The sequence below is a fragment of the Elgaria multicarinata genome, chromosome 8 (assembly GCF_023053635.1).
Source record: "Elgaria multicarinata webbii isolate HBS135686 ecotype San Diego chromosome 8, rElgMul1.1.pri, whole genome shotgun sequence".
NCBI lineage: Eukaryota > Metazoa > Chordata > Lepidosauria > Squamata > Anguidae > Elgaria > Elgaria multicarinata.
Genome location: NC_086178.1, coordinates 44850432 through 44863943, shown reverse-complemented (window position 1 = coordinate 44863943; position 13512 = coordinate 44850432). Strand labels below are relative to the sequence as shown.

Genomic DNA, 13512 nt, shown 5'->3' with positions numbered 1-13512 from the left:
AAGCACACACACAAACCCCCTCCCAAAACATCTTAATACAGGTCCCAGAGAATTGCCTGAACGCATAGGAGCCAGCCACTTTGCTGAAGCTAAGCAGGGTTGGGTCTAGTCAGGGTTTGGATGGGAGACCAAATTGAAAAGTTTTAGCAGCAGCCGCATTTAAGCCCCGCTGCTCATGAGTTTTGGACTGGGAGCAAGAGACCCTTGTTAATTTTCCTGCAGGGAGCTACAGCGATCCTTTGAACGCTCTTCAGCTCCTTTGCAAAGAGGGGGGGAAATGTTTAAAAAAAATCATAAAAAATCAACTGATGACCCAATTTGATTCAAATTTTAAGGCAGGATGCCTGGGAGTACTTCACAATAAAAGCAGATTCTAAGGTGGAAAACTTCTGAGTCCTTTGCATGCAATTGTCAGTGATTGCACAGTATAACACTGGTGTGATTTATCTGCTGTAGCAGATAAGATAGCAAATGGGGCGAAGGAAGGACAACAGGAAGTGGGCGGAGCAAACCCAGCAGCTCTGAGAAAGGGAGAGGAGAATTACCGGTAGGACGAGGCAAATGAATCTGTAGCCACGCTGGAACTAAGAAATAGAACCTGTAAGTACGACTCATTTACAACGTTGGAGACCCAGGGTCACGTGACGCTGTGCGTCACAGTAACCCATTCAAAACGTTAGAATAACACCAGTGTAGATTCCCACCAGGAGAAAGAATTCTCCTAAGCGAAGCCTTTTTTGCAAGCCATGGATCATTCAGCCCAGCCTGAGACTTCAACCATGTTCTGATGCCAATGATGTATTAATAGCCAACTCACAGTTGGTTATTTGCAGATACTCCCCACACGATCAGAGAAATAATCAACTGTGAGTGGGTTATAAGCAACGATGCATTGACTAACTCATTCCCCACCATTCCTCCCCCTCTCTGTCCTCTGTAGCTGACAGAAATAACCAACGGTGCCCGTCATGCGACACGATAACCAATGATGGTTTAAATAACCCACTCTGCCCATCATTGGTTATTTGCGTGGGTTATTTCAGCAAATTAATCTATCGTGGGTTAAAAAAATCCCACCACGTGACACAATAGCCACAATGGGTTAAATAACCCACTGTCAATTATATAACCCATTGTGGGTTATTGTATCATCCAAACTCAGTCTCCCTGTGAAGTCTCTAAACTTGGCATAGGCCTGTTTGACAGCCAAAGTGATCATGCAGTCTCTCACTTCCAAAGCAGCCAGTCAAGTCACAAGCTGTAGGGGTGGAAGCCCATCTCCTTTTCATCACTCCATTACATTAAAAAGGAGATTTCAGAGGTTGTGAGATAACTTGGCTTTTTCATGCTCAAAGTAGGTCAGAAAATGAATCCAAAAACTCTGAAATTTTGGAGGAAGACTTCAGGACATTCTTAAGTTAAATCCAAGGTGAGTTTAGGAATGCTTGTCCTTCTCTACAAAGAGGTTTTATTGAAGAAACAGGAAATATAATTTAGAATAGGCATTATGCGGAATTTGGAAATGTTTTTCATCAGGCAAGCCAAGTTTGGGGGAGTTAAGTATCCAAAGCTGCCCTTGCATGAGCAGGAATGAGTGGTAGCACCATTTAAGCTAGCACTTCGAGTTTGTAAGCAACTGAAAACTAGTGTAAAGTAGCAATGGAACAAAAGGGATTTCCAATGACCTGACCTGTCCTGGGAACGTAAGTTTGGGCAGGTTTCTGGCTGCTCTCTAATCCTGTTCCACTAATGATTATTCCTGCTAGTGCAACCTAAAAGACTGCTAGCTTTAGATATTACCCTATGTGTTTAACTAAATGTATGCATCCCTGTGATCCATAGCATTTTCTATGTGTTCAAGGCGGGTAGGCTCTCCATCCAACCTAATGCATTGATTAGTCCCTGAGTGGAACACATGCATAGCTGTACACCCACAATTTGAGCCATTTTCAGTCACTTGCTTGTGTCACATGGTGATGGGGGAGTGGCACTGCCGCAACAGGCTTTGCTCCAACCAAGGCACGTTCATTTGAACATGTATAGTGATCCCTGTGAGTGCAGCTAGATGCATGGGAAGCTTTCCATTCGATTGTGAAGGCGGAGTTTCCAACTGCTTAGAGAGAGCTCTATATGTGTATAGTTATGTGTGTGATGGGTGTGGGGGCACCCTGTAGAGCCTGCCACTGTGATGTCACCCCCATCCATTTACACGTGAACTCCTGAAAAGGACAGCAACAATCTACAGTTGCATCCGCAGCAGCATTAGAGCTTCCTAACTCTTGACCCTGGACTGCAGCTGCCAAACGCACGAATGTCCAACTTCGCCCTTAAGCATAGTTGTTTAATATGCCCGAGATGCAAGGCTTTATCACTTATACAAGGAACACTAGTTATAGCATGAACAAACCTGTGAGGGATGAAGCCAGCGATGCCCCGGCAGCTTTTTCTATGGGCCAATTGTTCTCCCCAGGCAGTTCTCTGATATGGTGTGATTTAAGAAGTTCTTTGTAATGGTGCCTGTGTTAAAATAAAGGGCTCTGTGTAAGGTAATCCTCTCAGAGATACACAAAGCGATTAACTTGCACTTTCAGTTTCTAAAACTCAATCGGCTTTTGTGCACTTCAGGGTTTAATTAGATGGTTGAAGAATTTGCCATATTAATTCTGCACACTGCAAGATTTGTGTCAATGGTGGCTCACATTCATGCCCAACTCGAACATCTTCGATTGACCATTATTTTGTTTTTATGTTACTTTTACTCCTCTAGAAGATATAATGGATGTTAAATGGCTCCTTTTGTTGGACCTCACTTTACAAAACATAATAAAGTGTTATGAAACACTTTATTACATAAATGCTTGAAATGTATTTCAGGCATTTATGTAATAAGTTACAATACCATCACATTGAAAAATTAAATCCAATTTTAAATGGAGAAAAAGAAGAAAAACAGAAAGAAGACTCACTGGCTATGATCTAAATGACTTATTTAACCAGGCTTAGTGGATTGGTTCTTTCAATCTTTTTCTTTTTACTGGGACATACCTATGCTATATTATAAACTGGTTGTGAAACTCCTTTTCATTTCAAAAGATGATTTCTAGGGGTTGTTTAAAGAAAGCACAAGTCTAGAGCTCCCTCAGACAAGTGGAGTCAGCCACAGTTATTTGCAAATAATGAAATCAACAAAAACTTTCTAACGGTGAGAATTCAAAGATGGAAGAAACTGAGGAGCTCAAATACATGAAAGCCTGATTATGCTAGCTTAAGGTGGGATTCCCTATCTGACCTTGCTCCTGTTGTACTAGGGAAGAGGCAAAGTAGATACAGAGGAAGAACAAGGCAAAGGTGGTCTGAAGCTAGCAGGAACAGCAGAGTTATCTAGCTGCCCAGACCAGTGAGCACATCTGATATCTTTACATGGGTTAAGGTGACCCACCTGACCCGGTTTGGCCTACTTGTGTAAAGAGACTTCCTTGCTGATGAACTGGCTTCTCTGTAGTTTTGTCCTCTGGGCAAAGCTGGATGGTAGTACACTGAATCCTCCCTTCATGCCACCCCACCCAGTTCCAGATCCACTGTGGAGCTATGTCCTGACAAATTCAACACAAGCTCAGTCCCTATGGTGAGATTGCAAGATAAGATTTTTTGGACAATCAGGGCCTATGCCAGCGGTGGGCAACTTGTGGCCTTTGAGATTTCTTTGGCCTTCAACTCCCATCATCCCTTACCATTGGCTATGCTGGCTAGGGTTGATGGGAGATGTAGGCCAAAACATCTGAAGGGCCACAAGTCGTCCACCCTTGGACTATGCCATTCAGGAACTTTTTTTTTTTTTTGGTTTTAATAATTTTATTATTTTCTACAAAGAGCAAAGCAAAGAAAAAAGGAGGAAAAGGGGGAAAAAAGCAAACATTACAAAACATCACATACTTAACTAATAATGTAATACACTACGTCTAATAAAAAACTCATATACAAAACATATAAGGCCCTATTCCATTTGAGACAATCTTCATGTCAGACATATAGGCTGTCATTTACTTCCCTTTAGCCAGCCCAGTGTTATGTAAAAACCACAGATTATATATAGGATCCACAAACAAATACATCATTCTTTTGCAACTCTTGTATATACTCTATTAGAGGAGGAAAGTGCAGAATGAACTTTACTTTTTGTACAGAGTTTTCCTACCACCGTTTGATTATATATTTTACATTTATATAGAACTTGAGAACAAGCAGAGAACTGTTTCTCAACACATCTCACAAGTAAAAGCCTTGGTTGTACCGTTATTTAGATGCAGCAGCGCTACTCATTTCACTCATTTGCAGTAGTCCTAGAGGACCAAGCAAAGCAGCTTGTAACAACTGCACAGCAGAAGCATTATATGTACCTCACAATTTTCACAGGACAGGCATGTGAGTGTATTGCAGCAACCGTCGAACTGGGCACTGCATGAGAAATCCTTTCAGACCTGGATTGAGAGCACTAAGCAGCATTTCCTGCTTTCACACCTTTCCCCAGCTGTTCCCTAGAATTAACAGCCATTTCTACTTGTCAGGACTGAATCAGAAGCTAGAGAAAGGGAAATATAAACTAAAGCAAGCTGCAATGCCATAGAGAAGTGGAACATGATCAGTGACAGAGCTGAGTAGTCACTGACAGAATTCAGCATATCTGGAGGGGAGACAGGGCACAAAGATTGTCCCTGAGCTGGGAAAATGCTGGAATGCTTGGAACAGATCTCCCGTGCCTCAAATTCAAATATAATGGGGACATCTGGAAGCTGCATCAGTAGACTAAAATTGTAAACATGTATTTTCTTGTTTTCAGTGGCTTCAGAAGTAAATTTACGTGAGCCTAAGGGAACAATTATGCCTATTATTTCCTTGGGAGAAAGAAGATGTCTCCCTGGTTAGCAAGTGAAAGATGTAGTTTTCATACACACACATACACACGATTTAACATTACACAGATTTTGCTGTCAGATGGAAGCAACTAGACAAGTATTACTAAAACTTTTCCATCTCTTAAGCAACTAATATTGAGAATGGTTTTTAATGCCAACTACGGATGGGTTAGGAGTCATTGAGCTGGTTCGCACATAATGAGAAGCCACCATGGGTGAATTTCCCCATGGAGCTTCTTGTTGCAGAACCAGTCGCCATTTTGAAAATTCAGACCGAGGCAGGGGTGCGCTGCAGCTTGCCATTACGTGTGACACCAGTGAGGGTGGGTTGTTGGGTTTGCGAACAGGTCACTCAGAACCATGGCCTGTTTTAGGGTTGCTGGTGGCTTGTTAACCATCCAAACAACAACAAACAATCTTTTAGATTGTAAGCCTGTCAGCAGGGACTGTCAAGAAATACCTTTGTAAGCCAACATGAGAGCCTTTTTTGGCTGAATGGCGGCATAAAAATCCTTAAATAAATAAACATTGCTGGGTTCACATATACCTTGCAGTGCGCCCCCACCAAGGCTTGACAAGTTGTGGCATGCTCCCAACATGGCCTGAATATTTCAAATGCGAAACAGTAAGCCCATGGGGAAAATCTCCAACGGTGGCTTGCCGTTATGTATGAACCTGGCAATTGTCTAGGAATTGTCTATCATAGTTACCTGATGAACAAGTCAGGGATACGTCTATGGACATTGTCTCATGCAAGGATGTTCAGATTGTCTGATGTGCTCGTGGCAGCCTGAAATTTGTGCTACATTCATCTATGTGTCATCGCTGGCCTCACAGTTATGACTGGGTTTTAGCTGGTTACTGTTATCATGTGATTGAGAAGATAGAAGCATGCCAGATATTTCAAATGGAGCTGCCCTAAACTGGAGATAACTCAAATTTGTGTTGAGAAAGGGAACTTTGGCTTGATTGGTGAATCAGCTCAGCAGGTCTGCAACAAAAAACATCTAAACATCACAGAACATAAAAATATTGAAGGGACCTTTGCTGCAAAGAAGGGCAATGCACTCACCAGCCCGCCAAAACAAAACCTACATAATCCAGACAAGCACACATCAAGTTGACTGTATTATGATGCACTCCTCTGCATGATTTGACCAGAAAATGCCCTACAATTCCCAGCATGCCCTAGCCAGCATGCCTAGGGCATGCTGGGAGCCATGGGACGTTTTTATATCTAAATATGCAAAGGATTGCAACCTTAAGCTGTTTGATAGCAACAGAACTAGATGACTCAACCAAACAAGCCAGCCATATCTCAAGCCACCACACACTGTGCTATATGCATAGTTGCTTTTTGGCGTTTACAATGGAAACCATCCTTGAAGCATACAAAGGATGCTGCCTTTTCTGTGATGAAATAAACTTTGACACAGCCCTCCAGTTTGGGGCCTTCCGTATCATAGCAATGTGAAATGCATTCAGACACCCATTCTGAGGCATCCTTGTTAATGACGACAATGCCAAGGAAAATTTCCTTATATGAATCATGAAGCCAAGGCGGGTTTTCTGAGGACTTCAGACTGTTCAAGTTACTGCCCTAGAAAACACAAGGGATTTGGCGTGAGGAACAGAATATCAGTCTAATCACAGGACAGGGAAGGAAGTGACCTGGTTCGCACAATCATTTTCAGTGATTGTGCAAACCAGGTGATTTAGGTAAGCCACCTCAATTAGCGGTATGTGCTGGCTACCCATTCTATAATCCATCCCCCACTTGTAGGTTGTTGTGTTGAATGAACCCAGTGAGGGTGGGTTGTTGGCAAGGTTAACAAGCCATTCATAATCATGGCCTGTTGATGGGTTATTTGAGAATTATTTTCCCCACCAACAAGCCATGCCACCCAGGTTCTGATGACATGACCAACCGCGCCTGGACAGGTAATTAGGCAAATAACATCCAACATTAGCCAAATAGTGCCTGCCTGGACAGGCAATTAAGCAAATAGCACTACAGTTTAAACAAGCCATCATGGCTTGTTTAAGCCACAGTGATCATAGTTAATGAAACAGTTAATGCAACTGAAGGTGCCCTCCAAGTACCATGTATTGCAGGGGTAAGCAACCTGTTGCCTTCCAGTTATTTTGCACTATTGGCCTTGATGGCTAGGGATTATGGGAGTTCTAATCCCAAACATCTAGAGGACAGTAGGTTGCCAACCCATGGCATAGTGCATGAAATTAGAGTCCTTCCTGCATTACATCACGTGAAGGGTGTCTGCAAAGAAAAGTACAATGGGTCCGTGCTGCTGGCCCCATTCCTGACATCAGGTTGGTTTCCCTGACCCTGACACCCACATGTTAGACATGAATATCTGAGCTGAGGAACCTACATGAAGACCTCTGTTCACATAGGCTTTTCCAAGTGCTTGAACCAAATGTGATCAGGGTTCCAACTCCAAGGAAAGTCAATGTGCACAGTCTTCCCCAGTGCAGATGTCCATGGTTGGAGAAGCCAGGCGAGATTGTGGTTAGGCTCACTAACCATGTTGTGCAACATGGTTAGCAGCACTAACCATGGCTAAAAGTGTTGTCTGACACATGTCTGTGGTTAAGGGGCCATGGTTAAGGGGTTAAGGCATAGAGCTTCCAGTACAGAGTTGCCTAACTAGGCAGGGCTGCTCTAGCCACCAGGCTCTATAGCTGCTCTGGACTGCCAATTGATACACTCACTGTGGCTGCCATTTCGTGTTTCAAGTTAGTTTTTCGGAGCGATTTTTGCTCTTCTTAGCAGAGCATGCTTACAGTAGAGCTTTTTAAATCCCCACTTGCAATTTCCCCATACAAAGCATCCGTTTCTCCTACCTTGTTGAAGCCCCATTACACCCCTCAGGTTCTGATGACTGTGGCAGCACTGCCTGATGATGCAGTTAGCGCAGCCGTCCAGGAAGGCTTCTGCCTCCCCTGTGATGACTGTAGAGGTATAGCAGGCATGGCGATGCAGAAAGCAAAGGAACCGCTCACTAAACGGGGCGATACATGCATGTAGTTGCTGATTTCATTGGTGCCTGCTCTAAAATGATGGCCGTAACTGCCAGGGCTCCTAGCGCTAGGGCTGCTGGGATACAAGGTGGATCAGTTGGAGGAATCGGGCGCTTCACTAACCACTTTGTGGTTAGCGTATGATTAAGGAAAACTTAACCACAAAAGTGTTAAAAGTGTTGTCTGCAAGCATTCCGCATGTGCTTAGCTTTAACCACAGCTGAACATGGTTAAGCTAACCACAAAGCCCCTGAACCAGGCCACAGACATCCCTAGCACAAGTAAATTTTGAAGAGTGCTAAGGACACACTCTGTTGCACTTGCACATAGACTGCGAGTGAAAAACCATCTACAGAGAAGATGAATTAGCAGTACAAACCTATGCATATCTACTTTAGAAATAAGTCCCATTAAGTTCAACGATGACTGGTGAGTGAGTTCCACTGAGTACAATACTACATTTCTGAGTAAGCATACATGGATATTTTATATTTATATCTATAGATTTTTTTAAAAAATTCTATATATCTAAAATAAAGTGAGTAGTACGAGTACAAATTTACAGTGTCTTGCTTTGTGAATAGGCTTACTGCGTTTCTGCACTGAGAGGAACTGAACTACCTTTGAAGTTCATCAATTTGGTTAAAAACCGTTGCTCATCATGGTTCTGCAGACATCAAAGCATCTTTTCAGTGAAGGTTACAGTGGCATGGATAAAAGTCACCAAGTACATGTTGCTGCATCTTATATTATGTTTTCCACAATCTGGGTCTTTAGTGTACTTTGAATTTCTTGATGAGGACTGGGCAATGGAAAGCTGACAGGTTGCTGGCACTGGAGATAGCAGGATACAGAAGCCGATCTCATGAGGAAGGATCTTTTCATTGAAGGTTACAATGACATGGATAAAAATTATGCAAACTGCTGTACATGAACCGTTTCATACATGGAGAGAGCCTGCAGAAGGAACAATTTAAATCTAGTGGGGCCACCTTATAGCATCTGTTAATCGTCAAAATGTAAGTTAAAGTAAATAAACATTAGTTTATTTCTACAGGGATGATCAGAAGATTATAGAAAGTATTTTCTTTTCTCCACCCTGTTTCCACCTGCTCCTGAACTACAGAGCCAATTTGTTGGCTTTGTAGGACACATATAAGTTCTATTAAACCTAGCAATAATCTGAAATACTGTATAGATAATAAAAGGTTTGTTTAGCCTTCCCTATTATGAAAGATTGCAATGGCATGCTACCATTGGAATTGTCATTGGCTGCTCAGAATTGTTGTGGAAGTGCAGATGCTAGTATCTGAAAAATAATGCAACATTCAGACTTTCAATGCCGTATCTGAACTTTCTTTCTTTTTCAACACACAAAACTTAAGCAAGCCCCTAAGCCTGTGCAGAAAAAGTTCAAAGATGTACCTGATGAAATCTCAGGAGCTAGAATGGACCCGGGATCTCAGGAAGGTATCCTGCGGTGTGGTATGCCTCAGTAGACCAATGGGTAAGCAACATGGTGGCCTTGGGCACAAGTGCACTCCCAGATGCCTTTCTTGGTGTATCAAGGTGTGTGTGTTTTAGAGAGAGAGAGGGAGAGAGAAAGAGACTACGGATGGTGAACCAGTGAGAGGAAAAAGGAGATGAGGGTGGAATGTGTTTTCTGACAGAGGGATAGGGAAAGAAGAGTTTGCCTTTTGTGAAACAGGTTTTTCTTCAAACTGAAAATTAAGGGTTCAAAAGGATTGTTTTGTGTACTGGGGTTCAGATCCCACCTCTGCTTTGGACTCCAATCTTTGGGGAAGGGTACTTGTCCTTTATGCCTCCCACAGCAGCCATTTTGTGGGGGTGCCAGGGTTCCAACAGGCCCCCAAAGGTGGCCTACCCCTACAGTTCACCCGCTACAGCTCCAATGTCACCAGCTTGCCAGCTCTCTATTTCCACAATATGGGTCAAGAAACTCTAATTACACCGAAAACCTGGATTCTGGAAAACATAAAAGAAGGTGCTAATTTCCTTGAAATTGCAGAATTTTACTTTCAGTGCTGGCTGAACCTTCCTATTTACAGCTTTTCCAAGCTACCTTTGAATACACCAATGTAAAAAAATCATCACCATCATCATTACCTGAGAACTGTTAAGGTCTCACTCCATTGCCTTTGCTCACTCTCCCAAGGATCAACTCTGACCCACTCGGATGTCTGCAGTGCAAGTCGAGCCATTGCTATCCGATGCTTTGCTGCCGCCAGTCCTTGCTTTCCGTAGTTATCGCTAACAGGTGAAATTATACCTCCAACCACTTGGTACTTTCCTGGGTTGGGGAGAAAAAAACACAACAACCCAATGCTTTATATCTGTTTTGTAATGGTGATAAATGAGAAACTGAAAACTGTGTAAACAATAAAAACCATTGTTCCCTCTCCTCTGCGATTAAACTGTTCAAAGTTCTATTACTGAAGCGTTAACTCCATTAGACAGTACTAAAAGGAAGAGTGGATAAGCGTAAAACCTTCTGCAAATAGAAACATTTTTCATCTATAATGCATAGGATTAGACAGACAGAAGATAAGGTTAATGAATTTTTAGTTCAAGTAACTGTACCAGAACAACTTCAAGATAGCTCAGTTGATGAATGTTTTAATTGACCAGCGTTTATTTCTTAGTATCTGATGCATGCTAGTTAACAGGATTATTATGCGTTATCCTCATAAAGAAGCAACAGTGCCATGTTTCTGTAAATGTTTTCTGCAACTAATTAGTAGTGCAAAACAAATCAGCACAGACAAGGGAGAGAATAGTTAATGAAAGGGTTTTTTAAACCAAGACTGGAAAGTTATGGCAAAACATATTTAACTGAACTCATCTCCTAACAGATCTCTATCCATATGACTGACCATGTTAATTAAAATGTGAAAAGAATCCCTTATTTCTCAACAATGTAATGAAATGTAACAAAATCATTAATGTAATAAGTTTTTCGAAGCCAGCTCTAAAGTCCTTAGTTCAGGCTACGAGAAGTCAATACAACATTTCCCTAAAAGTTGTAACATTTATCCAAGTATAAATAGCAAAGTAAAACTGCAAGAGGACAAGTTTTCATCCACCTGTCTCCCAGCACTGTGTGCTAGATGAAAATGTCTAGCTACATAAATAATCTCAAATATTCTCATGGACTAGCCAATGGTAACACACAACTGATCAAGCCTACAGGGTTACTTGTCAACAAACATATATGAAGCTGCCTTATCCAAATCAGATCACTGGCTCCTCTAGGTCAACATTGTCCACTGACTGGCAGTAGCTCTCCAGGATACTGAGCTGAGATCTTTCACCAGCCTGCTGAATGAATTGCTTTTAACAGAAGATGCCGAGGAGCCTATCTTGAACCTTATGAATGGAAGGCATGCATCCCATCTCTCTGTCATCAATATTTCCCCTATTACCGTACTCAATAGGGTATTGGTTACTTATGTATTTGATGCATTTATATTCCACCTTTCTTAACCCAAAGTTAATGTGAAGAAAATAGGGCCCCTACCATTACATATTATGAAAAAGCAGCAAATTGTTTGCTGTGTAATTGCTATTGTATTTTTTTATTACCACGGAGAGTAAAAACTAGTGGGATTTTCTGTCTCACATACCAAACTTGTTCAGCTTTTGGCAGCATGCACCCTGATTTAGGGCAGAGGGTGTCATTTTCTGCTCCGCAGCAAAATGCCTTTGGACAGTCCTCTTTCACTAGCTTCTGGTTCATTCCTGGGCCCTAAACGGTTTAAGATCAGAACACTGACTCCTAACACATGAATCTGCTCAATCTGTCAGATCATCTAAGAAGGCCTTGTTGCATATCCTGCCACCATTTGAAATGTGGTTGGCTACAATGTATGACAGGGCCTTCTCTATTGTCGGGCCTACGCTGTGGAACTCCCTTCACCCAGAGAGCAATTTGTCTTTGTCCCTGATGACTTTTCACTCCAAGCTGAAGAGCTTTCTGTTCTGGCAGGCTTTTGTCTTGCTGGACATTTAATTTTGATTCTCTCACCCCACCCTGCCTCATTCCCTGTTATGTTGTTGATGCACCAAGTAACCAAGCCCAATTATTATTACTGTCTCCAGTCATTTTTAACTTTTTTATTGCTGCTTGGTTGTTGTTGTTTTTAATGTTTTGACGTAAGCGAGTGGTGGACGAAACAGACTATGGGCCATATGCAGCCCCACCGTCACATCAGTAAAATTCGGGGTAGCTAGAAAAATATCCATTTACCACTGCAGAGTGGCAAATAGGTCAAATTTAGCTTGTTCTAAACCTAATTACTGCTCAAAAAAGCCACTGGCCTTTCTTTTTGCTGTTGCCCCAAGGTAATTCCACCAGACAGTGGCAGAAGTGCAGCCTGTGGGGTTCCTTAGACCCCTGAAATTGCTCACCCATTGTAATCTACTTTGGGTGCCTCTAACTGAAGCAGAAACCTAGACATAAACATTTAAAATAAATATTAAAAATCTCAGTGCTATGTTTTCTGGTTTGGTTTCTTTAGATATTATCTTCTGGTTGCCTCTCCAGCTCAAAACTACACTTGAAGCACTTGTAAAACTGTTATCACCTTGACACATTAACCCCCTTTCCTGACACTTGATTTGACCCCCCCTTAGTCTTTTACTTAGTGCCCACCTTGGGCAACTGACTTCCTGAAGCTTCTGGCTGAATCTGGGCCTCCCCTCCATCCTGCTGTATTTCTGCCACATCTCCCTCCAAGCACACCATTGTCAGCAAGAAAGGCTGGCTGGGCACTGGAAAATAAAAGACCCAGTGTAAAAATAAATGATGACGCAAACCCTGGCAAAGGTAGAATGTAATGCTCAAGAACCAAAGCACCTTCGCACTATGGCCACTCTCCTCAAAGGTGAACCGGATCTGGAGGGAGAAAGCCAGTATCATAAATAAGGAAAGAAGACCATGTAGGCACAATCTCTGCACAATTATAGGGATGGGGGCAATCCTATTTTGCTTGATCCAAGGTGCTGAGGGTGCTTCCCTGAGTCCCACACCCATCTAGTGTCCCGGTTCCCAACACCCACAAAAAAGTCATCCTTGATACAAGGTGCTAGAGGTGCTTTCCTGAGCTCTACTTCCATCTGGTGTCCCAGTACCCATGAAAAGTCACAGACCAGGAGGTGAAGGCAAGAGGTTAACATCACCTCTGGCCTGATCTCACCCTCTTCCTCAGGAGCTATGACCTGTCTGTGTGGTTTGCTGGCCAAGAAAGGAGGCCAGGAGGCATGGCTGGACAATAGGGCTGGAATCCTGACTGCCACAAGATTACAAACTGCCCAACTCTCCCAGCTATTACGAGAGCTGTCTCAAACTGCTCATTTTAGGTGAAGGTAGCCTGTGAAGCTCAGAATTTCTCCTGATATAATTTAACTAGTTGTAAATTCTGCCAGTCCCCAGAAAAATATCTCCAATAAAACACTATTGCCTGCTGCAATTCCACCACCCTCACTGCACTGTTACATAATAAAGTAGCATGATCCTTATCCGAGACAAATGAAAGCT

General features: G+C 42.5%; 1 protein-coding gene across 6 annotated transcripts in view; it reads right to left on the bottom strand.

The window, feature by feature from the left end:
* The window catches only part of LOC134402633 (retinol-binding protein 1), a 97323-nt gene that overhangs the window by 53778 nt on the left and 30033 nt on the right, over window positions 1–13512 (bottom strand). For 3 of the 6 annotated variants that reach the window (XM_063132236.1, XM_063132235.1, XM_063132233.1), the window contains exons 3-4: window positions 10083–10266; window positions 2408–2517 (exon numbers count right to left, since the gene is read on the bottom strand). In XM_063132236.1, coding sequence (XP_062988306.1) covers window positions 2408–2517; window positions 10083–10266 — 294 coding nt within the window. Of the gene's footprint in view, window positions 1–2407; window positions 2518–10082; window positions 10267–11599; window positions 11656–13512 lie in introns of those variants that run through there. The other 3 variants (XM_063132238.1, XM_063132239.1, XM_063132234.1) reach the window with 2 other exon arrangements.